Source organism: Trachypithecus francoisi, unplaced genomic scaffold (genome assembly GCF_009764315.1).
Source record: "Trachypithecus francoisi isolate TF-2019V2 unplaced genomic scaffold, Tfra_2.0 Contig01585, whole genome shotgun sequence".
Classification (NCBI taxonomy): domain Eukaryota; kingdom Metazoa; phylum Chordata; class Mammalia; order Primates; family Cercopithecidae; genus Trachypithecus; species Trachypithecus francoisi.
The window spans coordinates 4547973-4574004 of NW_022681444.1; the positions used below are offsets into that span (position 1 = coordinate 4547973).

General features: G+C 44.8%; 1 protein-coding gene across 20 annotated transcripts in view; it reads left to right on the top strand.

The window, feature by feature from the left end:
- The window catches only part of RALGPS1 (Ral GEF with PH domain and SH3 binding motif 1), a 327157-nt gene that overhangs the window by 46727 nt on the left and 254398 nt on the right, over nt 1–26032 (top strand). For 18 of the 20 annotated variants that reach the window (XR_004432328.1, XR_004432330.1, XM_033191416.1 and 15 more), the window contains exons 2-3: nt 12967–13088; nt 16557–16664. Coding sequence is in view for 18 of the 20 variants with exons in the window: in XM_033191416.1 (XP_033047307.1) it covers nt 13032–13088; nt 16557–16664 (165 nt within the window). In the remaining 2 variants the exon portion in view is untranslated. Of the gene's footprint in view, nt 1–906; nt 1186–6076; nt 6100–12966; nt 13089–16556; nt 16665–26032 lie in introns of those variants that run through there. The other 2 variants (XM_033191406.1, XM_033191424.1) reach the window with 2 other exon arrangements.

Genomic DNA, 26032 nt, shown 5'->3' on the forward strand with positions numbered 1-26032 from the left:
ACCTGTAATCCCAGCTACTTGGGAGGCTGAGGCAGGAGAAATTGCTTGAACCTGGGAGACAGAGGTTGCAGTGAACTGAGATTGCGCCACTGCACTCCAGCCTGGGTGAGGGAGCAAGAATCTGTCTCAAAAAAAAAAAAAAAAAAAGGCCGGGCGCGGTGGCTCAAACCTGTAATCCCAGCACTTTGGGAGGCCGAGGCGGGTGGATCATGAGGTCAGGAGATTGAGACCCTCCTGGCTAACACGGTGAAACCCCGTCTCTACTAAAAATACAAAAAACTAGCCGGGCGCGGTGGCGGGCGCCTGTAGTCCCAGCTACTCGGAGGCTGAGGCGGGAGAATGGCGGGAACCCGGGAGGCGGAGCTTGCAGTGAGCCAAGATCGCGCCACTGCACTCCAGCCTGGGCGACACAGCGAGACTCCATCTCAAAAAAAAAAAAAAAAAAAAAAAAACGAGGGCTTTACAGAGTTGTGGAAAGGAAATGAGGGGTTGAGTTCCTGGCCTGGCTACTGTGCACTGTGATTCCTGATACACAAAAGGGGAAACTTCACTACTCAGGCTTCCAGAATGATGCACCCAGGGCTTTTGTGGGTATCTGGTATGTCTGAGGTAGATCATCCTCATTTCTTCACTTTCCCTTTCACCCTCGTTTCTTGATGTTCCCTTTAAGCCCACCCCCATAAATACCCCTGGCCTCCCACTTTCCTAAAGTGTGCCTCCTTTCCCTATGGAAGAAATCAGGTCTTGCCAGCTGGTGGCTGCAGGGGAGGATTTTTTCCTCCTTCACCTGTCTTCTGCAGGCACCTTGTTTTGGAAGGGGAGAACCTTCCATTTCCAGAGTAGATTGTAGATGCTTATGTGGGAGATAGGGACGCTCTAGCCAGCCTTTCATAGAGGGACTAAAAGAAAACTCTCCTGCCAACCAGAGAACCCTTTCCTAGTCTTCAGAGAAATGCATTTTCCTTATTCACATTTGTTTCATTGCCTCACCTTCAAACTGATTTCTTGTGGTCTTAGGCTAAGAGAGCATTGTCTGTGCTCACTCCTGCCCTGGAAGGTGAAGTGGTGGTGGAGGGTGTTACCAGAAACAATAGCTATCATTTCTTGAATCCACGCTACCTGCCAGCCTCTGCACCAGCCACTTCTACATACATCATCTTATTAATCCTTTCAACCTCCTGTGAGGTAGGTACAGGGGTAGGTACGTGATGAGCATCCCAACTCTGAAAATCTGAAATAAAAATGCTTCAAAATCTGAGACTTTTTGAGTGCTGACATGATGCTTAAAGGAAATGCTCATTGGAGCATTTCGGATTTTGGATTTGGGGATTTGGGATGCTCAGTTGGTAAGATAATGCAAATATTCCAAAATCCAAAAAATAAGAAATCTGAAACACTTCTGGTCCCAAGCATTTCAAATAAGGGATGCACAGCCTGTACCATGATTCTCCCCAGAGGAAGAAAGTGGATGTTGGCCAGGTCAAGCAGCTGGCCAAGGGCACAAAGTAAATGAAAGGTGAGTGTTCAGATCCTGGTTCTCTGTCCCCGAAGCCACGGGGAGGAACCTGGCTTCTTTGATGTGCTCTGTAGCTGCCTTGTTTTGCGCTCGTGTCAAGCCTGCACTGCAGCTTGTTACCCTGGTGGGAGTGGGGGTTGAGCTACAGGTGATTTTAAGGCCTCCCCAAATCCAGGTGTGCTCTGAGCCGTGGCTGTAGAATGAAGGACAGGTGCTGTACATAGCCCCTACTATTACTCAAATATATGTAGCTACTGCAGTGATTGTTACACCAGAGTGTTGGTGAATTTATCATAGCTTTTTGTTACAGCAGGTTTTTTTCCTTAACAGATGTCAAAAAGAGAACTACGGTTTTATTGTTTTAGTGTTGAGAGGTGGGTCTCTAAAGTGTGTTTCCCTCTATATTTATATGCCTTTATCTCCACACATACAGTATATCTATGTGGGTGTGTGCATTAACATGCTACCCAACACTGTGAACTGTGTTAACCTTGGGGACAGGGCCTAGGGGCTTTGGGGAGAGCAGACTTTCCTTTTATATTTTATACCTTTTTATCTGGTTTACATAATTCTACCATGCACATGAATTAATTAATTTTCTTTTAAAAATTGATGCCTATAATCCCAGCACTTTGGGAGGCCAAGGCGGGCGGATCACTTGAGGCCTGGAGTTCAAGACCAGCCTGGCCAATATGGTGAAACCCCATCTCTACTAAAATTACAAAAAATTAGCCAGGCATGGTGGTGCTCGCCTGTAGTCCCAGCTGCTCGGGAGGCTGAGGCAGGAGAATCGCTTGAACCTGGGAGGCAGAGGTTGCAGTGAGCCGAGATCGCACCACTGCACTCCAGCCTGGGCAACAGAGTGAGAGTCCATCTCAAAACACATTAAAAAAATAAAATAAATAAAAATAAAAATTTCAGAAAGCCCTCATTCTTGAAAAGGTTAGGCATCACTGGGCTGGACTATACATTTCCTGAGGCCAACGATGGGTTTTCTCCCCTTCTGCCTCCTCGGCTTCAGCATACAGAGCCTGGGACATGGGGGCACTTGAGAACGCCTGTCACAGGATGGCTGCCTGTTTGTGCCGGCCCCTACTTCAGCTGCGTAAACATAGGCGCTTCCCTTCCTCAAGAAGACACTCTTCCTGGCCCTTCTCTCCGTGCTTGCTCAGTCCCCCAAGTTCTATCCCTTGTTCCTGGTACCTGTGGAGGACCCTGTCTCTAAAGCCAGCCCTCTTTACTGAGCACTGCTGACTTCTCCTCCATGGAGGCCCAGCCCCACATGGCACTTTGGACTCAGTGGTGCCTCCTCAGCTCACTCTCTCTCCTTTCTTGGGAGAGAAGCCAGAGGTTGGATGCTGAGTGGTGTAGTTTGAAAGGAGTCGAGGAGGGAGCTGGTAAACACTGGAGTGAGTGATGGCCGTTCCAGTCTGACATATGCTTACGTGGCCAGGCTCTCTTTGAAAGTCTCCAGATGCTGCTACTTGCCAGGAAAGGAGGCTTGGAGAGTTTGGAGAGGGTTGGGAGGAGTTAGAGATAACATCATGGCCATCCCTGCACAAGGAGGACTTTCTTGAACTCCTGGCAGGAGGTCCAGACCCAGAGTAATGGGTGCCCTAGTGGGAAACGTTTTGGCAATACAAAATCTGATGTGCTGTGGCTGTGGCTGAGTGTGTGTGTGCACGTGCATGTGCCTGTGTGCACACGTATACACTTACTGTTCGTGGAGTGGACCGAACAATTGTTGGAGGGGTTGTGGCAAAATCCTTCTTTGTTACTTTCCTATTTGTCTTTGTCTAGCTTCTGTGCATGACACAGAAGGGAGGAGCAGGCAGCTGCGGAGTCGTGGGAGAGCTGCACGTCCACAATGTGGAAGTGGGCTCGGAAATGGTGTTTGGGATCCATTTTCATACTTGTCTGAAACATTTGGAAGAAATCACTTTCTTGTAATTGAACATGACTGGATGTGTGTATTTTCTTTGAAACAACCTCCTTAAGCTTAGGAAAAAGTGATTATTATGCCTTCTCAGGAGTGGTCTGCATTGGCCTGTCTCGTGTTATTTTCTTGGTTTCCTGAACCTGAAACGTTAAAGGAGAATTCTGGAAGATTGGAAGGAAACCAGGGTTGCATATGGGATTTTCCTTTCCCTCTTCAGGAGTCCCCCCCGCCCCCCCACAAGACCAGATTCTGTCATAAGCAGAAAAAAGAGATGTGTGATTGTACTGTGGTTCTGATACAACTGCCACGTTCTTAAGAAGTTACATCATGAGAATCACTTTTTCTCCTGCAGTGTTTTGGTTTTCAGGGAGGAATTAGCAGCAGGAGTATGTGTGTGCATGTACACGTGCATGTGTGTGTGTGTGTGTGTGCGCGCGTGTGTGTGTATTTTGTAAGAGGTGAGAGAGGCAGAAGGCAGGCAGAAAGAATGGGGTTTTTGGTGCAGTGCTGACTAATTTGCCCAAATCAAAAAAGCTGGTGCTCCCACCATTATGCCAGGCTACCTCCCTGTGTAGTAGGTGACACAGCTGATGTAGATGTGTAAAAATATAGCCCCTACAGTTTAATTTATCTCTCTGAGCCTCAGTTGCCTCATCTGTAAAATGGGTCTTAATGTATATAAATCCTTTCACCTGACACAAAGTAAGTGTCTAATAAATTGTTGCAATGACAGTGATCAGACTGTGTATGAGTTCCTAGAGGCCCAGGGCTTGTGTGACTCCCCTGCACAGAGCAGGGCTTGGGAAAATTTTACAGAGTTTGCTGAATGGATGAGGGAGTGAACAGGATGCAAGATGCTGTTGCTATATTGTGGTGTTAGTTCCGTCTGTGAAAACATAAACTCCATGGGGAGTCCTGCCCGTCTTATTTGCTGCTGTGTCCCCAGAGCTAATTTAATCTGTGATGGACATGGGACTGGGGAAGGTAGGAGAGGACACCTGCCACTCATGCCCCAGCATGCTGGTATCGCACCTGTCCCTTTGTTCCCCTGTGCATCCACACATGCCCGGTGCCCACCACACTCAGCCCATACTTTACTTGGAGCCTCTCATTCATCCTTTAAGACCCAGCTCAGTGGTTCTACCCAGCAATGTCTTCTTTGACCCCCAAAGGCATTGGTCACCGAGGACTTTGTGCTCCAGTGAACCACCTGGTGGGTGGGTGTTGAATAAACACATGAATGAACTAAGAACCAGTGTGTGGCAGTTAGGCCCCCATCTACTCATTCATAACAGCCTCAAACTTAGAAGACATCATTGATTCCTCTCTCTTCTTTTCCCCCTGCATGTCGTCTGTCAGTAAGTCTTGTCTGTGTAACCTCCAAAACATCTCCTGGATCCATTCCCCATGAATCCAAGCTGCTGCTGTCTGTTACTTCCTAACTGACTTAACTGCCTCTGGTTTTGGCCTTTCCAGTGTAGTTCTCCACAAGGTAGCCAAAGTGATCTTCCAAAACAGTGCCGATCAGATCATGTCACTTCCCTGCTCAACACTCTCTAGCACAGCCGGGTGTGGCGGCTCATGCCTGTAATCCCAGCACTTTGGGAGGCCAAAGCAGGTGGATCATTTGAGCTCAGGAGATCAACTCCAACCTGGCCAATGTGGTGAAACCCTATCTTTACTAAAAATACAAAAATTAACCAGATGTGGTAGCGGGCATCTATAATCCTAGTGCCTGTAATCCCAGCTACTGGGGAGGCTGAGGCAGGAGAATCGCTTGAACCTGGGAGGTGGATGTTGCAGTGAGCCAAGATCGTGCCACTGCACTCCAGCCTGGGACCTGGGTGACAGAGTGAGACTGTCTCAAAAAGGAAAAACCTCTCTAGCGTACCCTCCAGTATACTCCAGATGAAACCCCAGCTCCTCACCATGGCCTAAAAGGCCATTCATGCCCTGGCCCCAGCCTGTCTGTCCACTGCTTCCAGGTGGCTCAGCTCCAGCCATGGCCTTCTCCCTCCATAATAAACATGCTAGGCTCATGTGCATCTCATAGCCTTTGCACTTGCTGCTCCCTCTGCAAAGAACACTCATATTCTCACTGGTTTATATGGCTGCCTCCTTCCTAAGGTTTCAGCTCATATGTCGCATCCTTAGAGAGTCCTTCATTGACCATCCCGGCAAGTATCATCTTCCACCCTATTTCATTTCTTTATGGCATTTATCAGTATCTTAAGTTACCTTCTTTGTTACATGCATTTTCTGACTCCCTTCCTAGAATGTAAGTTCCATGGCAGCAGGGACCTTCTGTGCCTGCCCACCTCGTGTGCCCAATGCCTGGGACAGAGGTTCTTGAGTATCTATGAATTTGGGTGGAAAAAATGACATTCATTAACTTTGAACTGAAATTTAGCATTTCTCTCATTTATTAATATAGACAATGAACCATAGTAATATTAATAGTACCTGGGACTTGGTCACCAATAGAAATCACAGATATTTTCTTTCTTTTTTTTTTTTTTGAGACGGAGTCTCGCTCTGTCGCCCAGGCTGGAGTGCAGTGACGCGATCTCGGCTCACTGCAAGCTCCGCCTCCCGGGTTCACGCCGTTCTCCTGCCTCAGCCTCCCGAGTAGCTGGGACTACAGGTGCCCACCATGACGCCCGGCTGATTTTTTGTATTTTTAGTGGAGACGGGGTTTCACTGTGTTCGCCAGGATGTTCTCGATCTCCTGACCTCGCGATCCACCAGCCTTGACCTCCCAAAGTGCTGGGATTACAGGTGTGAGCCACCGTGCCCAGCCTACAGGTATTTTCATGTCATAACATTTGTGGGCAGTCCAGAACATCTGTGCTCATAACTACTTTGAAATTATGGTGCTTATTAGACTCCCCATAGTTCTTGTTATTGAATACAGTAATAAAGATACATATTGCCTTACACAAATACATATATTACTACATAACGAATTATTTTAAAATAATTTAATACATACATTAAAATTTTTTTTTTGTATAATTTTATGCATTTTAAAACATTTCTATGAGAAGGAGCCCAGAGGCTTCACCAGACTGCCGAAAGGGTCTGAGACACAACATCGTTAGGAACTATTGGTTAGGACAGTGCCTAGCATGAGGTAGGGGCTCAGTGAGTGAATGAATAGTGTGTGTCTTCCCCTTTCCAGTGAGCCAATGCATTTTCAGGGTCAGGTTTCCTGTGGATTGGCATAAACTTGATGTTTAGGAACGAGCCTTAGTCAAGGTCTTGTGGAAGTCTACTCTAACTGCCTGATGCTGACAGGGAGGCATTTATCGCAGGGCTCTGGGCTGCTCTCCTTTTCTTTCAGACACAGGCTCTTTCTTCAGTTCCTGCCTGTGCATCTGCTTCCTCCCCCTGCTTTCTTCCCTCTGACCAGACTGTCCCTGCATGGGGCCACCACTGTCTACTCCTGCGGGTGTGGCACCTTAGCTTAGTTGACCAGCAGAGACTAGTATCTCAGGGTCCTGAGTTCTTGGGAGAACCAGGGGGCACCCTGGTCTAGTCAGTCTGGCTGAGGACGCACAGTTCCCTATCTTCAGAGCCCACTCTGGGTAGGAGAGCAGTTCTCAGGGAGAAATGAGAACTAGGCCACGCTGACCCCCTCAATGGGAGTCTGCTCCCTGATACAGAACTGGGGGTTCAGCCAGGCCTCGGGGACTGAAGTTGGATAGGTGGGGGTTTCTCTGAGCTTTGGAGAGGACATTCTGTTATACTTGATCCTGTGCTTTCCTAGCATGTGAAGTATCACTTCTCTGAGAGTTGCTGCCCATAAATTCGGCCATTTTTGTCAGGGGCGAGACATGCCAGAGTCAGATTGGAAACAAGTGCTCTGTCTTTCCTTCTAGGTCAGATCTCCCATGGAAAGCATAATGGGTAACACACTATGGCTGCCATAGTTCATCTGTAGGTGGGCTTGGGCCACAGCGGGAGGGTAGGCAGGTTGAGAGGACTCCTGTACTTGGACCCCTGGACTCAGCTATGCTCCCTGGGGAGCCTGGAACCCACTGCTGGTGATCCCCTTCCCAGCAGTGGAAGCCCATGGTTTTACAAAGCATGATACTGTTCTTTTGCAAACGCTTAATTTTTTGTTTGTTGTAGGAAAAAGAATAGGTATAATAATGGAAAATTGTAGGATAACACTGACACCAGTAGTAACTGATAATCTTGATTGAGTACTTGCTCTATGTCTGGCCCTGATGGAGCATTTTAAACACATTTCCTCATCCAGTGCTCACCTGGACTCTTATAAGACGCAGTGTCAGGGATGGTGAAGAGCCCAGGCCTTGGCATTGACTGACCAGGATTTGAACCTCCCAGTCCTGCCACTAACTCGCAGCAAGTCACATTACCTCACTGTGCTTCCATTTCCCTGAAGTCTAGGTCGTCTTTACCTCATGGGGCGGCTGTGACAATTAAATGAGCTAATCACGTCATGCTTAGCCCGATGCCTTGCACAGCACCTGCACTCACTGTTAGTGCTGGTGTTGGTGTGTGGAGCGGAGGCACCCAGTGATGCTGAAGAAGTGAGTAGCATGGTGGTGCCCTTCAGATGGGCAGAGGGTGTGCGCTGATGGCCAGTGACAGAAGAGGGTCTGAGAACTGTGTTGAAGGCCTTGAGACTTGAGAATTCAGTTGTTAGGAAAGCAGGGAGAGCAAGGCCTCTCATTTGAGCCAGGCTGAGCAGATTGAGCTCCATGTCTGTGCTCCCCTTGGGAAGAGCTACAGAGTGCCAGGCACACCCAGAAAGCAGCCAAGCCCCCTTCAGCCTGGGCCTGAGACAGCCTGGATCCACTCAAAGAGGATCAAGCTGGCTGTCTTCCATTTGGTCTCCTGCGGTGACTCTCTGTTAGGCCTGGATTGAATCACTTTAATCCTGTTTGAACTGATCTGAACAGGTTCCATCCATACCAGCTGGGGTGTTCTGGCTTAGCACAGACAGGCTGAGTTGGTCAGCCTTATACTGCCTTTGAATCTTGAGCTGGATTTACGTTTAGTCTCAGTCTTTGGTTTCCCATTTTGAAGTGTTTGGGTTTTTCAGGGGGGTTTCTGTTGGAGGGTTCCAGCCACTCCATCCTGGGAGCCTCTCCTTGCCTCCAGGGGCTGTTTCCCTCCGCTCCGTGCCATCTCTTCTGCACTAGACATTCCTCAAAGTTGTTTGCTTATTAATAGTATCCTGGCTAAGTGTGGTGACTCATGCCTATCTATAATTCCAGCACTTTGGGAGGCGAAGGTGGGAGGATCCCTTGAGGCCAGGAGTTCAAGACTAGCCTGGACAATGTAGTGAGACTTCGTTTCTACAAAAAATAGAAAAAGGTAACTGGGCATGGTGGCACGTGCCTGTAGTCTCAACTGCATGGGAGGCTGAGGATCCCTTCAGCCCAGGAGTTTGAGGTTGCATTGAGCTATGATTGCACCACTGCACTCCAAACTGGGAAACAGAGCTGTCTCTTAAAAAAACAAAACAAAACTATATATATATATATGTGTGTGTATATATATATATATGTGTGTGTGTGTGTGTATATATATATATATATATATATTTCAAGGGGAATGGGGGAGAGAAGAGTTAAACATGTAAGTTCAGATCACCCTTATGAAACAGCTGAAGGTACTTCTTTTATTGTAGTATAATTTATATTTCATAAAACCCACCCCTTCTAATGGTATAATTCTATGATTTTTAGTGAATTTGTAGAGCTAACTGCCACCACAATCCAGTTTTAGAACATTTCCGTCCCTCAGAAACTCCTGTGTCCTTGTGTAGTCAGTTCCGCCTCTGCCCCCGGCCCACCAGTGATGTGCAGTTTTGTCGCTCTAAATTTGCCTTTTCTGGACGTTTCCTAAAAATGGAATCACAGTACATTCCTTTGCATCGGCCTTCTTTCCCTGAGCGTGTGTGTTAAGGTTTGTTGGTGTGGTGACTGTACCCGTGTGTCACCTCTCTGTTTTGCTGGGTAGTGCTCCATCCTGCGGATGTGTCGATTGATTTGTCTGTCTGTTTACTAGGTGATGAACATTTGGAGGGTTTGTAGCTTTTGGCTTTTATGAATAATGGTACTGTAAGCATTCATGTGCATGTCTTTGTGTGGACATATGTTTTCTTTTTTTAGGTAGATACCTAGGAGTAGAATTAGTGGGTCATGTGGTAAATTTATATTTAACTTTTTAAGAAAATACCAAACGATCTTTCAAAGTGGCTGTGCCGTTCTGCCTTCCCACCAGCAATGCATGAGGGTCCCATCTCTGCACATTTTTGCCAATACTCATTATGGCCTGTTGTTGTTGTTTTCTTTTGTTTTTAATTATAGCCATCCTGGTAGGTGTGATGTGGTATCTCATTGTGGTTTCATTTGTGTTTCCCTAATGGCATTTCTCTTATTAGTCATTCATATATCTTCTTCTTCTTCTTTTTTGTTTTGAGATGGAGTCTCACTCTGTTGCTCAAGCTGGAGTGTAGTGGTGCAATCTCTGCTCACCACAACCTCTGCTTCCTGGGTTCAGGCGATTCCCCTGCCTCAGCTTCCTAAGTAGCTGGGATTACAGGCATGTGCCACCCCACCCGACTGATTTTTGTCTTTTAAATAGAGATGGGGTTTCATCATGTTGGCCATATGGTCTCAAACTCCCGACCTCAGGTGGTCTGCCCGCTTCGGCCTCCCAAGGTCCTGGGATTACAGATGTGAGCCACTGTGCCTGGCCCATATATCTTCTTTTGTGAAATGTCTGTTCAAATCTTTTGTGGAGCTGTTTTTTAAACCTGCACTAGCTGTGGATCTGTGGTTCTTGGTGACGGTGAACATGGCTTCTCTCAGGACAAAAATGACTAACAAATGAGACTTCTCAGCCCGTCTCCTCTCCTTGCTCACAAAAGAGGACTTTGGCCTCTCCAGCTCAGCTGTTTCTCTAAGGAAAAACTTTATCTGACCAGCTCTTTTTTTTACACTGTGAAAATTATCAAGCACTTGGAAAAGTGCAAAGACGGATACAATGAACTCCTCTATACCCTCTTGTCTAGATTCAGCCATCGTTATCATGCTGCTGTATTTGCCTTATCTCTACTCACATATATTTTCCTGACCCATTTGAACCTAAGTTTTAAACTCACTTTACGTCTGTATGTTGACACACACCTCACAAAGGATAAAGACTTTTTCCTACTTAACCACTGCACTGTTATCATACTTAGGAGAATTGACAGCAAGTCAGTGGTACACTCTAAGAACCATAGTCAGCTTTCTCCCAGTTGATTCCCAAATGTTGTTTATAGGGCAGGCTAGTTCTTCTGAGTGTTCTTGGGAAGAATGGGAAGGTAGAGGGCTCACAGGATAGAACTGAGGAGAGGATAACTGAAGTGGATATATTGTATTGGAGCAGCTTTGAGGGATGAGAGAAGAGCCATTGTCAGCACTGGAGATGTACCAGGAGAGAGCCTGGGTCATTTGGACGTTCCTTTTTGGTTACTTGCCCCTGTTTCTTTTTTTCTCTTTTCTTTTCTTTTTTTTTTTTGAGACGGAATTTTGCTCTGTCGCCAGGCTGGAGTGCAGTGGCCCGATCTCGGCTCACGGCAACCTCCACCTCCTGGGTTCAAGTGATTCTCTTGTCTCAGCCTCCTGAGTAGCTGGGACTACAGGCGCCTGCCACCACACCCGGCTAATTTTTGTGTTTTTAGTAAAGATGGGGTTTCACCATGTTGACCAGGCTGGTATCGAACTCCTGACCTGAAATGATCCACCCACTTTGGCCTCCCAAAGTGCTGGGATTACAGACCTGAGCCACTGTGCCTGGCCGCCCCTATTTCTTTGACAGCATACTGCTGTGTGCCGGGCCCTGTGACTGAGGGACCTGGGAGGGTTGCAGATGGAGTCAGTATCATCAGGCTGACTTTTTCTTCTTTTTGAGCTACCTCCAAAGACTGGAGCCAACTGCAGTTATCCAGGCAAATCATCTTTCACAGTGACCTTTGGGCTAGATCTTGCCCTCCAGGACTGATTTTCACATACGCATCACAGATTTGGCATTTCCCAAATCAAATTCATCATCTTTCCCCCAAATCTGCTATGTCACCTCTGTTTCTTCCTTGAAGAAGGACATACCACCCTTCTGGTACCTCATGCCAAAAGCTCTCTCATCCTCAGCTGGTACTTCTGCCTCCCCTCCACTTCAGTGCCTGGGGAGTCTCAGTCCTTCCTCTCTCTAGATCTGTCTCCTCTCTGACTTGACTGCCTCAGCCTCAGCTCAGGGGCCCTTCCTTACCTCTTGCCTGGATAACTGCAGTTGGTTCCAGTCTTTGTCTTCTCCTCGTATTCCTTCCCACCCGCTCCCTACTCTCCTGGTCACTTGCCACTAAAAAGCTGTCAGTGGCCACAGCTTTCTGTGTTCAGTGATGTGGTAAGTGCTCCATTATAGGTGTGTGCACTTGGGTGACAGAACGCTGGCTCTGCTTTGGGTTGTTCAGGCATGATAGCCAGAAGAAGGGGTGTTTGAGCAGGGTCTTCAGTGATGACAGGGTGATAGGGTGGCATGAACAAAGCCATCAAATAATGAGATATCTGCCTCCCCTGCTGCCTTAGTTTCCCCACATGTAATAGGGTGTAATGATAGGACCTACTTCAGGATTTTTGGGTTAGATGAGTTAATGTATGCCAAGGACGGCATATAGTACTATGTGGGGTTAGCTATTACCCAGGTTATTATTGATGAAGAAGTGTGGTGCCAGGGGAACACAGGAGAATTTGCTTGTCTTCTTCACCCTGCCTTTGTTTTAAAGGAAAAATCAAGGCTGGATGCGGTGGCTCACACCTGTCATCCTAGCACTTTGGGAGGCCGAGGTGGGAGGATTGCTTGAGCCTAGGAGTTTGAGACCAGCTAGGCAACATACAACATAGCAAGACCCCACCTTCACAAAAAAATTAGTGGGACATGATGGCACATGCCTGTACTCCCAGCGACTTGGGAGACTGAGGTGGAAGGATCACCTGAGCCCAGGAGGTTGAGGCTGCAGTGAGCCGTGATTGATCTACTGCACTCCAGTTTGGGTGACAGAGCTAGACCCTGTCTCAAAATGAGTAAGACAAAGATCACAAACTCTAGTGCCTGCAAGGGCCAGGCACGCACTGAAATGGTTGCACAAGCCAAGTGGGGACTAAAAGGCCCATCTCCAATCCAAGGGGCAGCCGCCACTCAGCTGGCTGATGGTCACCATGCAGGAAAATGGGCCCAGTATTGCCAGAAAAGTCAGAAATCCAGAATTCTATGTGAAATCTTCCGATTTTTAAATGTTGGTAATTAATTTTAAAAATATCAATACCCTGTACAAGCCCATCAAACTGTGTCTGTGGGCCATAGTTCGCCCGAAAGCCGCTAGCTGATGACCTTTCTTTAAAGGTCTGCTCAAGTCTGGTACAACTTTCGCCTGGGGGTGGGGGTAAATTTGTTTTGAAGACTGGTTTTTATGAGCCCCTTTGCCTTGCAGGACTTCTCCAGACAGGTTATGTTACCTGCAGAGGCTGCCCTGAAGCTCCCTGTGGCCTGGAGACTATGTACAAGAGGAATGGTCTGATGGCTAGCGTGTTGGTCACCTCTGCCACTCCACAGGTACTGAGGGACAGTGGGTAGAGGGGTCTCCTTTTAGCTAACCCAGGCCCCAGCTGAGGCTTGGACAGCAAGGCAGTAGGGCTCTATGAATACCACCATTCTTAGCACTCCTAAGGCCCCTGGCCACGCCAGGCGTGAGATTTGGGAGGCAGTCAGCCCTGAGGATCAGCATGTTTTCTGAAGTCGTTCTCTTCAAAGAAAAACAAATACCTGCCCAGTCCAGTCGTAGCAAGTGCCACATTCCATTTTGGTGGCAAGAAGGGATCAGACCTTTCCCAGGAAAAGCCGCTGCTGATTATAAATAAGTCACACACATTCCGGAATGAAGTCAGACAGAAGTCATTCCAACTGGCCCTGGGTTCTTATTTACCTTGCTCAGTAGGAAATGGCTGTAAGGACTGGTGGTCTGCAGTGGCCTGGGCTGGGGCCCCTGCCGTGGGGTTTGGGAGTTTGCTTTCCACGCTCAGTAATGGCACAGAAGCATGCGGGAAGAGTGGGTGCCATTTGAGGCCCAGGATGCCACCACCCTATTGTGTGTGAAACGCCTCCTCCTCTGACAGATTGGCAGGCCATACCAGGGTTTAAACCCACAAGGCCCTCCTCGTTATGCTGGGCTTTTGAAGTGATCCTGGGTAACCAGCCAAAAAGTCACAGGAATCAGTTCATTTCTTATAAACCTTTTAAAAAAATTCAGTGTTTTGATCTCTGGTCCTGAAATCGGGATAGGTTTAAGTAAAGCTACTACTGCAGCAGAATTGTCATTACCCTCATCATCATCACCAATGATGTACTTGGGGCAGCTTTTGATTGAACACGTCCCCTTGTCTGATTGTGTGTGTTTGGGGCAGATACAATGGTGTGTCACTGGAAAGTTATAATACCTGAAATCCTGGGAATGGATTCCTTTTTGTAACTAGAGGAATCAGACTTCTATTTCCATCTAGAGTGACGCTTCTTTCTTCTCTGGTCTGTGTGTGTATATGTGTATATGTGTGTGTGTATATATATATATGTAAGTGTGTATATATATGTGTATACACATTATACACATTCATACATATTTGCTGTGTATATGTACATATATGTGTATCCAGCACAAGGTAAGTACTCAGTAAATATTTATTGAATAATGGAATGAGCGAATGGATGAATACATGTATAACTGAAGTGCTCAATAAATTTTGATGACTGAGTGATACATTTACACCCATATAGCCCCATAATTTGTTGCTTACTATATACCAGGCACTTTTTTGCATGTTCCATGGGCATTGTCTAATTTAGTATTCACAATAACCCCATCAGGTATATATTATTATTTTATCCCCAGTTTATAGATGAGGAAGCTAAGGCACAGACAGGTGAACAAGCTGGCTTGGAATCGCACAGCTGCCAGGTGGGTGGGGATTCAAACCCTGACTCTCGAGCTGGTGCTCCTAACCATGACATTATACCATCCAAAAGAAAATCCATCCTGTCACCCTGATATATTCTGCTTTCTGGAAGGTGGGTGTAGAAGTACAGAACAGTTTGTACAGCGTTGTCTGCTCAGGATCTACATATAAGACTGGGAGATGTAGTAGACTGCCAATTCCAGCAGCATCAGGAGAAGTCTTTATAACTTTTCAAAAGTTCATTCTGCATAGGTTCTCCTCAGGGGAGACTGTCCTGTCACTGTGAAACTTTAAAAATAGTCATGCCTGGGCCAGGTGTGGTGGCTCACGCTTGTAATCCCAGCACTTTGGGAGGATGAGGTGGGTGGATCACCTGAGGTCAGTAGTTTGAGTCCAGCCTGCCAACATGGCGAAACCCCGTCCCTACTAAAATTACAAAAATTAGCCAGGTGTGGTGGCGGGTGCCTGTAATCCCAGCTACTTGGGAGACTGAGGCAGGAGAATCACTGGAACCCGGCATGTGGAGGTTGCAGTGAGCCGAGATCACACCACTGCACTCTTGCCTGGGCGACAGAGCAAGACTCCCACTCAAAAAAAAAAAAAAAAAAAAAATAGCCATGCTTGAGCTCACCCAAGTCCCCTTGAGTCAGCTCTCCTGGGAGTGGAGGCAGATTCTGCCAGTTACTTTTTAAGCTTTATTTTATATAACCCGTACTATAGCCCTGGGAAGTAGGTTTAATATCACCATTTTACAGATGATAACTGACTCCGTAAAACAAAGTTATTTGTCTGAGTTCAGATAGCTACTGGTGTGGAGCTGGCATTTTAACCAGGCCTGTCTGACCTCAGAGCTGTTAACCACTATAGTATGCTGCTTCTTAAGATCATTTTAAGAGTTTTTGGTATAGTAGACTCATTTTAAAATCTTTTGATGACACAGGCCTATCGAAGTCTACAGGTTTAAGTTCCTGCTCCTCTTTTAAACCTTATATTTCCAGTTGTTGACTATTGGTTTCCCTCACTGGCCTAAAAACACTCTAGTTTTCAGGAAGATTACAAAGTTTTTCCAGATATAGCCATTTTGGAAAGAGTGAAATAAAGAAGAATTAATAAAAGCATATTCTCTAAATCCCAGTCGAAGATGTTGAGGTTAATGGAAACCACAAAATCCTTCTTCGTGAGCTGAGACTAATAAAATTGTTTATGAACAGGGCACAGTTTTTGGGCGGTAAGCTTGATAAAGCTTGATGAAGTTAAATTAAAGAGAAAGTATATTCAACTTTCTGGGATCCCCAGTGTTGAGATTCATGAGATCAGCCACATTTGAGGAGTTTTAACTTGCCTCCTTATGGGAGACTCCCTTCATATACATGCAGGAGGCAGAGTGTCCTTAGCATAAAGGACTCTACTAAATTTAACTTTCACACTGGCCTCTAAAGCCAGTTGGTTACCTCTCAGCTCATTAGCAAGCAGGCTTTGAATTCCAAGTGGCCCGCATGATAAATAAGCCTTGAGAGCTACTTTCACATTTTGTGTAACAATTTCCTGCAATGACTTCAAGTAGGAAAAAGAGAAGTAAAACCAGGTAATGTTCGAAAGACATCATGAAGCGGATTGTCTCCTCAGGCCTTCTAAGACATGCAGTCCTGTTCTCCCTCAAGGAAGATTGGGCTGTAATTTTTTACCCCACCAGTAAAACACTGGCCAGAGAAAGTTAGGGTGTGGCAACTGAAGGTATGTGTTTTGGGGTCACATAGATACAAAAGTAAGTTTACTTTCTGCATTCCCTTTCATAGCTGAGATAGCTTGGAGAAGTAACATTGCCTCTACTTCCTTATCTATAAAATGGGAACAATAATAATGTGTATTCATGGGGCACACATGGGAAGGAAATAAGATGATACACATGCAGTGCTTAACACGGTGCCTGGACTGGGGTAAAGCTCTAATCAATAGAAGCTGTTTTTATTGTACTATTCTATTGCTCTCCCATCCTCAATTCTGAGGAGGTTTGGGAGGCAGTGATTCCAAGTCAGATCATTCAGTTAACACCATCTCTCCCTGCTCTCCACAGGGCAGCAGCAGCTCGGACTCTCTGGAGGGCCAGAGCTGCGACTATGCCAGCAAGAGCTATGATGCCGTTGTCTTCGATGTCTTGAAAGTGACCCCAGAGGAGTTTGCTGTAAGTGAAACAGAGCTGGTATGGGTGGCTGGGCACCACAACAGGGCACTAGAGGGAGCCACCACTTAGGCTTTTGGCTCAGATTGGAAACGTTCTATATGCCCAACAAGAGGGGTGTGTTGAGTCAAGTATGTACCACCCTTTATGAAATACAATGCAGCATTAAAAAGGGTGCTGTCCTGAAATTAACTGCCCTGGAAGGCTGTACGCTATATATATATAAATGAAAGGAGCAGTCTAAAGCACAGTTTGTGGAGAACATGCAATTTTAAAAATGCATGTACAGGCTGGGCGAGATGGCTCACACCTATAATCCCAGCACTGTGGGAGGCTGAGGTAGGAGGATGGCTTGAGCCCAGAAGTTCGAGACCAGCCTGGGCAACATAGGGAGACTGCCTCTCCAAAAATTGGAAATAAAAAATAAGCCAGGTGTGGTGGCACACACTTGTGGTCCCAGCTACTCAGGAGACTGAGGTGAGAGGATTGCTTGAGCCTGGGAAGTTGAAGCTGCAGTGAGCTGTGATCATGCAACTACATTCCAGTCTGGGTGACAGAGTAAGACTGTGTCTCACAAAAAAAAAAAAAAGCAAAAAAAAAAAGCATGTATAACACACATATAACATGTATTTGCATGAAGTCTAGATTTTTTGTTTACATATTCATAAATATCTGGATCTATATAGCCAAACATATTATTTACTGTAGTATTTGGTCATAGATTCCAGGTAATTGGAATTTAATTTTTCTATTTGTTTATGTATACTTTCTACATTTTTATAATAACCGTTTTCTACAATGATAAACAATATTATTTGGGCAATTTAAAAAATATAAATTAAAAAAAGATGTATCTTCAAACAGTGTGTTGCTCCTGGTCTAACTAAGGGACGGTCCCTTGTGGTGGAGCAATATTAGCTCCTTGTTTTGCCATGACTTGTTTTCCTCCTTTTGTACCTTGACGGTAGAGGGAGAATATTGACTCTGGGGTGACCTCAAATCTGATTGTGAGTGTTGTCCAAGCATTGAACTTCTCTCCAGAAGAAGTGTTTCCAACCCATACCCACGTCCTCTCTACCCTCTTTGGTAAAAGAGGTTTCTTGTCCTCCTGGGTGCCAAGGGAAGTAGCTGGGCCCCATGTCATTGCTCTGCCATCATTGGCTTCTTCTATGTTTACTTTGTGCCAGGCCACACTGAGCCTGGCACATGCATCATCTCCTTCTGTGTGTCTAAGGGATCATTTTAAAACCTTCAGACTCTCTAGTGGCTCCCTCCTACTAGAATGAGACCTAGAGTTCCTCCTGAGGCCTCCAGTACTCTGGTCCGGCCAAGCCTTCTCTTCTGCCCCTACCTCTGTGCTCTCCCACTCTCTTTCTTCCCCAGGCTCACCTGCGTCCTTTTTTCAGTCTTCATGGCTCTTCCTTAGTTGTCTGCTCACTCTGTGTTCAAATGTCTGTCCTTGGGACTTCCACTGGGCTAAAGTAGCATCTTTCCATCATTATCTTTCTCCTTAACTCTGCTCTGTTTTTCTTCATAACTCTTATTACTACCCAACATTACATTATAGAATAATAATTTATTTTTTTCTTCAAGACAGCATCTCATTTCATCACTCAGGCTGGAGTGCAGTGGCACAGTCACAGCTCACTACAGCCTCAATCTCCCTGGCTCAAGTGATCCTCCTGCCTCAGCCTCCCAAAGTGCTGGGGCTACAGGTGCACAACACCATGCCCTGCTAATTTTTTTGATTTTTAGTAGAAATGAGATCTCACTGTGTTGCTCTGGCTGGTCTCCAGTTCTTGGACTCCACCTCAGCCTCCCAAAGTGCTGGGACTGCAGGCATGAGCCACCACTCCTGGCCTATATAATAATAAATTTTTATTTCATATCTCTTCCACTAGAATATAAACTTTCTAAGGACAGGAACTTATCTGACTTGTTCACTGCATTTTTTCCCAGTGTCCAAAAAATTACTGGCTCATAGTAGGTGCTCAGTAAATATGTATTGCCTGAAAGAGTTCAATTCTTTTTTTTTTTGAGGTGGAGTCTCACTCTGTCACCAGGTTGGAGTGCAATGGCGGGATCTTGGCTCACTGAAACCTCCGCCTCCTAGGTTCAAGTGATTCTCCTGCCTCAGCCTCCTGAGTAGCTGAGATTACAGGCACATACCACCATGCCCAGCTAATTTTTGCATTTTTAGTAGAGATAGGGTTTCACCATGTTGGTCAGGATGGTCTCAATCTCCTGGTCTCGTGATCTGTTCACCTTGGCCTCCCACAGTGCTGGGATTACAGGCATGAGCCACCGCACCTGGCGAAGAGTTCAGTTCTTACAGAAACTCAATGAGGCATATCATTAGCTCCCAATTTTCTGATAAAGTAAGGCTCCAACAGATTAATTTTCTTACATGGATTATATAGCCAAGTATTGGCAGAGCCAGGTCTGAAACTCTCATCTAATTACCCATGTAATGCTAGGAAGTAATATTAAGAGCAACTCTTATTTTTGAACACTGATTATGTCTAGGTCTTGTGCTAAATGTTTTACATGCTTTATCTAATTTACTTTTCATAACAGCCTTATAAATTAGGTATAATTATTAATCCCAATTTACTGATAAGTCAGTCAATACTTAGAGAAGAAAGTTGTCTCTTCACATAGGTAGTACATGGCACAGCTGGGATTAAAACCAGGGCTGTTTGACACTGTAGACCAGTGATTTCCAATAGAAATACAATGTAAGCTACGTATACAATTTAAAATTTTCTAGTAATCGGCCGGGCATGGTGGCTTATGCCTGTAATCCCAGCACTTTGGCAGACTGAGGCAGGTGGATCACCTGAGGTCAGGAGTTCGAGACCAGTTTGATCAACATGGAGAAACCCCGTCTCTATTAAAAATGCAAAATTAGGCCGGGCGCGGTGGCTCAAGCCTGTAATCCCAGCACTTTGGGAGGCCGAGACGGGCGGATCACGAGGTCAGGAGATCGAGACCATCCTGGCTAACACGGTGAAACCCCGTCTCTACTAAAAAAAATACAAAAAATTAGCCGGGCGAGATGGCGGGCGCCTGTAGTCCCAGCTACTTGGGAGGCTGAGGCAGGAGAATGGCATAAACCCGGGAGACGGAGCTTGCAGTGAGCTGAGATCCGGCCACTGCACTCCAGCCTGGGCGACAGAGCGAGACTCCGTCTCAAAAAAAAAAAAAAAAAAAAAAAAATGCAAAATTAACTGGACTTGATGGTGCATGCCTGTAATCCCAGCTACTTGGGAGGCTGAGGCAGGAGAATCGCTTGAACCTGGGAAGCGGAGGTTGCAGTGAGCCGAGATCGCGCCATTGCACTCCAGCCTGGGCAACAAGAGCGAAACTCCATCTCAAAAAAGAAAAAAAAATTTTCTAGTAACTACATTAAAAAATAAAAGAAGTGAAATTGCTTGTAATAATATGTTTTATTTAACCATATATATCCCAAAATATTACTATTTCAAAATACAAGCTATATAAAATTATTAAGATACTTCATATTCTTTTTTGTTCAAACTAAGTCTTCAAAATCCAACGTGTGTATGTGTAAGAAACAAGGTCTCACTCTGTTGCCCAGGCTAGAGTGCAGTGGCTATTCACAGGTGCAGTTACACCACAGTGCAGTGCCTTGAACTGCTGGGCTCAAGTCGTCTTCCTGCCTCAGCCTCTCGAATAGCTCAGACTATAGGCTTGTGCCACTGTACCTGGCTCCAAAGTATAGTTTTTACTTTATAGTGCTAGCAACATTTCAGATGTTCAGTAGCCACATGTGGGTAGTGGCTACCATATTGGACAGTGTAACACTAGAGTCCGTACTCTTAGCCACAAAGCTGTATTGTCTCTCCTTTAGAGGACTTCATGGGTCTTGCAGTCTGATGGCCTAGCTTCTATGTTCTATTTATGTATGTTTACTTGTACTTTTAAGAGTCATGTTTTTTAGCTTTATGAAAGAAGCAATAATGAGGCTTAAAAATCCCTTTATAGCTGTTTACTCTGTGGAATGGCAGAGAGTTAGACTGCATCATAGGAAAACATTGCCTAACAGGACTCCTTGGTGAGACTCAGAGCCTGGTTTTCTAGCCTCAGCCGTAGGGTATTGCTTGGCTTGCTTCAGGCTGCCTTTCTGAGGCTGGGAAGACTGTAGGGAAGGATAGTGAATACTTTTTGAGAATGCAGTGCTAAAACTTTGGCTGTCTCTGCTGGAGCTAGTGTGTCTTTAGCTTACATGTGAAACCAGGTCTCTGGAGTCTTTGGCCTCTGGGAAAGCACTGGAGTGCCTAGGTGTTAGAATTGAACCAGACCAACTGGCATTTTAGTTTCCTGTCTAGTGAAAGAAAAAACCCAGACATGAAAACCCACTGAAAGAATTATTTGATTCTGGGAAGATGGTGGTGGCAGTAGCATATTTTTAAATTCTCTCTTAATCCGCATTCCCCCACTGCCCCACTATGAACGTTCAGAACAACTAGATAGGAAACCCTGAAACCCGTGAACACAATTGTAGTAAACCTAGGTGACAAGTTATCCTCATCACCCCCAAAATACAAGTGGTATATGTATACACAATGTATACCACCAACATCCACAAGACCTTCAGGGTATCAGCATCTGTAGAGGAGAAAGCAGAATAAGCACTGGGGTATTTGATAGACTTGAGAATAGGAGAACCCCAAAGTTGCCAATAGATATTTGCTAGAAAGTTCAGTGCATTAGGGTGGGAATCACAGTTGAAATTGGCAGGGATTTTGACTATTCAAATAATGGGTGAGTAGAAGGGATCTGTGGAATAGCCGTTATGACCTCTTGAAACCAGGCAACTAGGGGGTCCCTTCTAGAATGATGCTGCATACCTAAGAAATTCAGTATGGACTGGAGTCAAAATGATCAGAAAGGATAGAGATAGTTGTGGCAAAAGATGATCTAAGTGTGTGTGTGTGAGAGAGAGAGAGAGAGAGAAAATATCTTAAGAAATAGTGGCCGTGGTGTTGAGCGCTACATGAAAGCATACTAAAACACAGCTGTGTGAAGTTAGAAAAGGTACTCTGAACCATATTGCCCTCTAAAAGCTCAGGAAAACTAATTTTGCATGAAAATAAGCAACAGGAAATTATTGCTGTCAAATCTCATTCAAAGTTATTATACAAAAAAAGAGACAAGAATCCCTATAGACAATGAGAGCATGCCAAAAAACAGACAAAACCTGTAACTGTTTATTTTAAGATGAGCTAAGAGATGTTAAGATCATGCATGAAGAATATAATTCAGAAATACGAAAATCTCAGAAATGAGATGACAGAACTCAGGAAAGACTTAAAAATAAAAGAATTCTGTTGGAAATGAAGATTGAACTAGAAGGAACACAGGAACACATACACATAACAGAAAATGCCTAAGGGAATAAACTTTTTCACATGAAAATAAATGAAGAAAGAATAAGACTTTGGGGAAAAGTGACAAATACTCATGATAGGCAAAGAGCGTCCAACATACAGATAATAGGAATTCCTGAAAGCAGGGAACAAAAAGGCAAGAGAACTTCACAAATAATTAAAAGTAAAATTTAGGAAAATGTTCATGAAATTAAAAAAAAAAAAGATTTGAAACTGCATGTTGAAAGAGCACACCATGAAGCCGAGAATGTCAACCCCAAATGGTCAATACTTTACGTTTGTAAAGACGTATTCTTTACAAATTACTGGATTTTAAAGGAAAAAAATTTATTTGGGCATTTAGGCAAAAACAGCAAATGACATATACAGGAAATGATTAGATTACCATCAGTCTTTTTTGACAGAAGCATGTTTTTGCCAAAAGGAAATAGAACTACATAATTAAATAAGGAAAGAAAAAAAAGTGAGCCAAAGAATTTATAATATATCCAGCAAAACTGACTTTAAAGTATAAAGGACACAAACTGTTGTGAATGTGCAAGGCCTCAGAATCTTATTCCCCTGAGCCCTTCCTGAGGAATCTATGAGAGAATGAGTCTTAGACATAGTTACAGAACCATTGCTATAAAGACAGGTAGAGAGCAGTAAACATGCAATTACTTGTGGAATTAAGACTGAATGAGGGTTAAAGGTAGAGGGTATAGCTTGTAATGAATGTATGCCCAGATGGTAGATATAGTATGACTGTAGGATAAAGTAAATGAAAACTTATGGGATGCTGGAATCTTAGTATATACTCTGTGTCCATGAGACCAAGATTTTCAAAATAGAAGAAAGGAGATACAGATATAATACAGAAGAGGTTAAGTAAGTTTTAAAAAATGTCCTGACTTTGAATTGGAAATATTAGTATGAATTCTGCATTGTGGTCTTGAAATAGCATTTTGTACTAAAAGAACCCACGGCTTCTGGAGAACTGGTTGATTCCAAGTCTAGGAAAGGACATGTTCAAGATGAGCCTGGTGCATCTTCCCAGTACCCAGTGAGGAAGCTGTAAAGGAATAGGAGGGCCCGTGGCAAAAGGACTCAAGAGCTAGCTAGAAGTAGCTCCCATTGCCCCGTCATGGCACAATTTGAGCTTCAAAAGGATAATAATTACAAATGATTGAAACTCATCAAGCAATGGGTCACCTTTGGATGATAATAGGAGGGCAGTTTATCATCTTAAAAACTGATAAATATAAGGAAGGAATCAAGCATTTGTTCTGCCTTTTACTTTTGAACTAACTACACTGGATAACCAAACAGTAGATGAGGGAAAGTGTCTATTAAATTGGTTCAGTTAATAAAAGGAAAAGAAATGAAAGAATTGGAATATCATCATTTTGTAACCCCAGTGAATGAAAATATCTAAGCAGTGAGCATCAATAGCCACTAACATTACAAAAGGAGAGCCATCGTGTGCCTCCTGATGAAGCAGTATGCTGCCACCTGTGGTCTTGCCAAAGGGATGAACCTGTGTCTGATGAAGTCCCTGAGTCCAGCTGCTGATTTGCAGACACACCAAGAAAGGAAGAACACGTTGACCTACTCCATAAGTATGGAGAACTGTGTAGGTCAAATGGCTTGGATTCTTCAGCAGATGTATTACAAGGAATATAAAGGGATGGAGAGAATATTTGTAGATTAAAAGAGATTTAAAAAGTACCTATCAGCTGGTGTGGTGGCTCACGCCTGTGATCTCAACACTTTGGGAGGCCAAGGTGGGTGGATCACAAGGTCAGGAGTTTGAGACCAGCCTGGCCAATACGGTGAAACCCCGTCTCTACTAAAAATACAAAAATTAGCCAGGCATGGTAGCGCACACCTGTAGTCCCAGCTACTCAGGAGGCTGAGGCAGCAGAATCACTTGAACCCGGGAGGTGGAGGTTGCAGTGAGTGGAGATTGCGCCACTGCACTCCAACCTGGGTGACAGAGTGAGACTCCATCTCAAAAAAAAAAAAAAAAGTACATATCAGGTTGGGCATGGTGGCTTACATCTATAATCCCCGCGCTTTGGGAGGTGGTGGTGGGAGGATTGTTGTTTGAGGTCAGGAGTTAGAGATCAGCCTGGGCCACAGAGCTAGACTCCATCTCTACAAAAAAATTAAAAAGTTAGCTGGGCATGGTGGCTTATACCTGTAGTTTTAGCTTCTCAGGAGGCTGAGGCAGGAGTGATCACTGGAAGCCGGAAGTTCGAGGTTAGCTCACTAGCTGTGATCACACCACTGCACCCAAGCCTGGACAGCAAGTAAGACCCTGTCTCTAAAATAGATAGATAGGTAGGCAGGTAGATAGCACTTCTCCAGATTTTTAAAAAGTGGACAGGACTACCCTGTGATGTGTAGGTATATATACTTGAGTGATTAAATTATTTAAAAATCCTGAAGAAAGTCAGAATAATGGTTACTTTTGGTGGGAGAGAGACTTGTGATTGGGACAAAGCACATTGAAGAGCTTCTGGGGTGGTTCTTTTTTCATTTTGATTGTGGTAAAATATACATAATATAAAATTTACTATCTTAACCATTTTTCATTATACAATTCAGCAGTGTTAAGTACATTCACAGTGTTATGCAACCAATCTCCAAAACTGTTCTCATCTTGCAAAATGGAAACTCTGTATCCATTAAACAACTCCCCATTCCCCCTCCTCCCAACGCCCAGCAACCACTATTTTACGTTCTGTCTCCATGATTTTGACTCTTCTAGTTACCTCATGTAAGTGGAGTCATACAGTGTTTGTCTTTGTGACTTTTTTTGTAGATTTGACTTTTTCTTTTTAGTTTTTTAGTTTTTTTTTTTTTGAGACAGAATCTCACTCCCAGGCTGGAGTGCAGTGGTGCAATTTTGGCTTACTGTAACCTCCTCTTCCTGGGTTCAAGCAATTCTCCTCCCTCAGCCTCCTGAGCAACTGGGATTACAGGCATGCACCACCACGCCCAGCTAATTTTTGTATGTTATATTAGAGACAGGGTTTCACCACGTTGGCCAGGCTAGTCTCGAACTCCTGACCTCAAGTGATCCGCCAGCCTCGGCCTTGCAAAGTGCTGAGATTACAGGTGTGAATCACTGTGCCTAGCCTAGTTTGACATTTTTTTAAAAATAAAAAGTTTAAAAAGCTTTAAATAAGTTACTGCTAGATTAATTTTCAAAAGGAATAGAACAGTTCCTAGGCCCATCCCCGACTCTCTTCTAAAATTGCCAGACATGGGCTTTCTGTGGTTCTGTGAGTCAAAGCAGGAATGGATGTTTGGAGCTGATTACTCTTTGTTCTGTGAGCCCTCCTGGCCATGCCTTGGTGGAGTGGGGTAAAGCCAAGAGTTCTTTTTTGTTTGTTTATTTGGGGTCTGGAAGACCCTTACACTAAGGCTGAGGCTGGGAAGAGAGGATTTAGTCAGCCACTGTTAGGAGAAATACTACATTTAACATGTGCAAAAAACTTTTTTTTTTCCCTTTTTGGCTAACCAAGTAGCTTTCATTTATCCACATAATAGCACTGTTCTGTTAGAGTCACGCTGTGAAGTGCTCCAGTAGATCTCTCCACCCTGCGGTATTCATCTCTACAGAAATGATGTGTGGAGATCGGGCATTTCCCTTAAAAGCCTGGGTTTTTAGAGGGCCCTGGACTAGGAGGAAGGAGGAGATGGGAGAATGGACTAGGCTTAAGGAAGCCATTGCCAGGTGACTGACTTCACTGAACATCCTATGTTAATGCTTTTTTTCTCGAAATAAGGATAGGCCATTAAGAGACTTATGAGTGTTCTCGCTCAGCCCCACTACTGGCCGGATTTGCTGCTTGGAAGCAAGAGTGGGAGGCTCCTTGTCTCATGTTTCTGTTGAGTCTGTAACATACCCCTAGAAAATGCCTTTTCTCTCCGGGAAACCAAGGTACCTCTCCTGAGGGAGGGACAGGG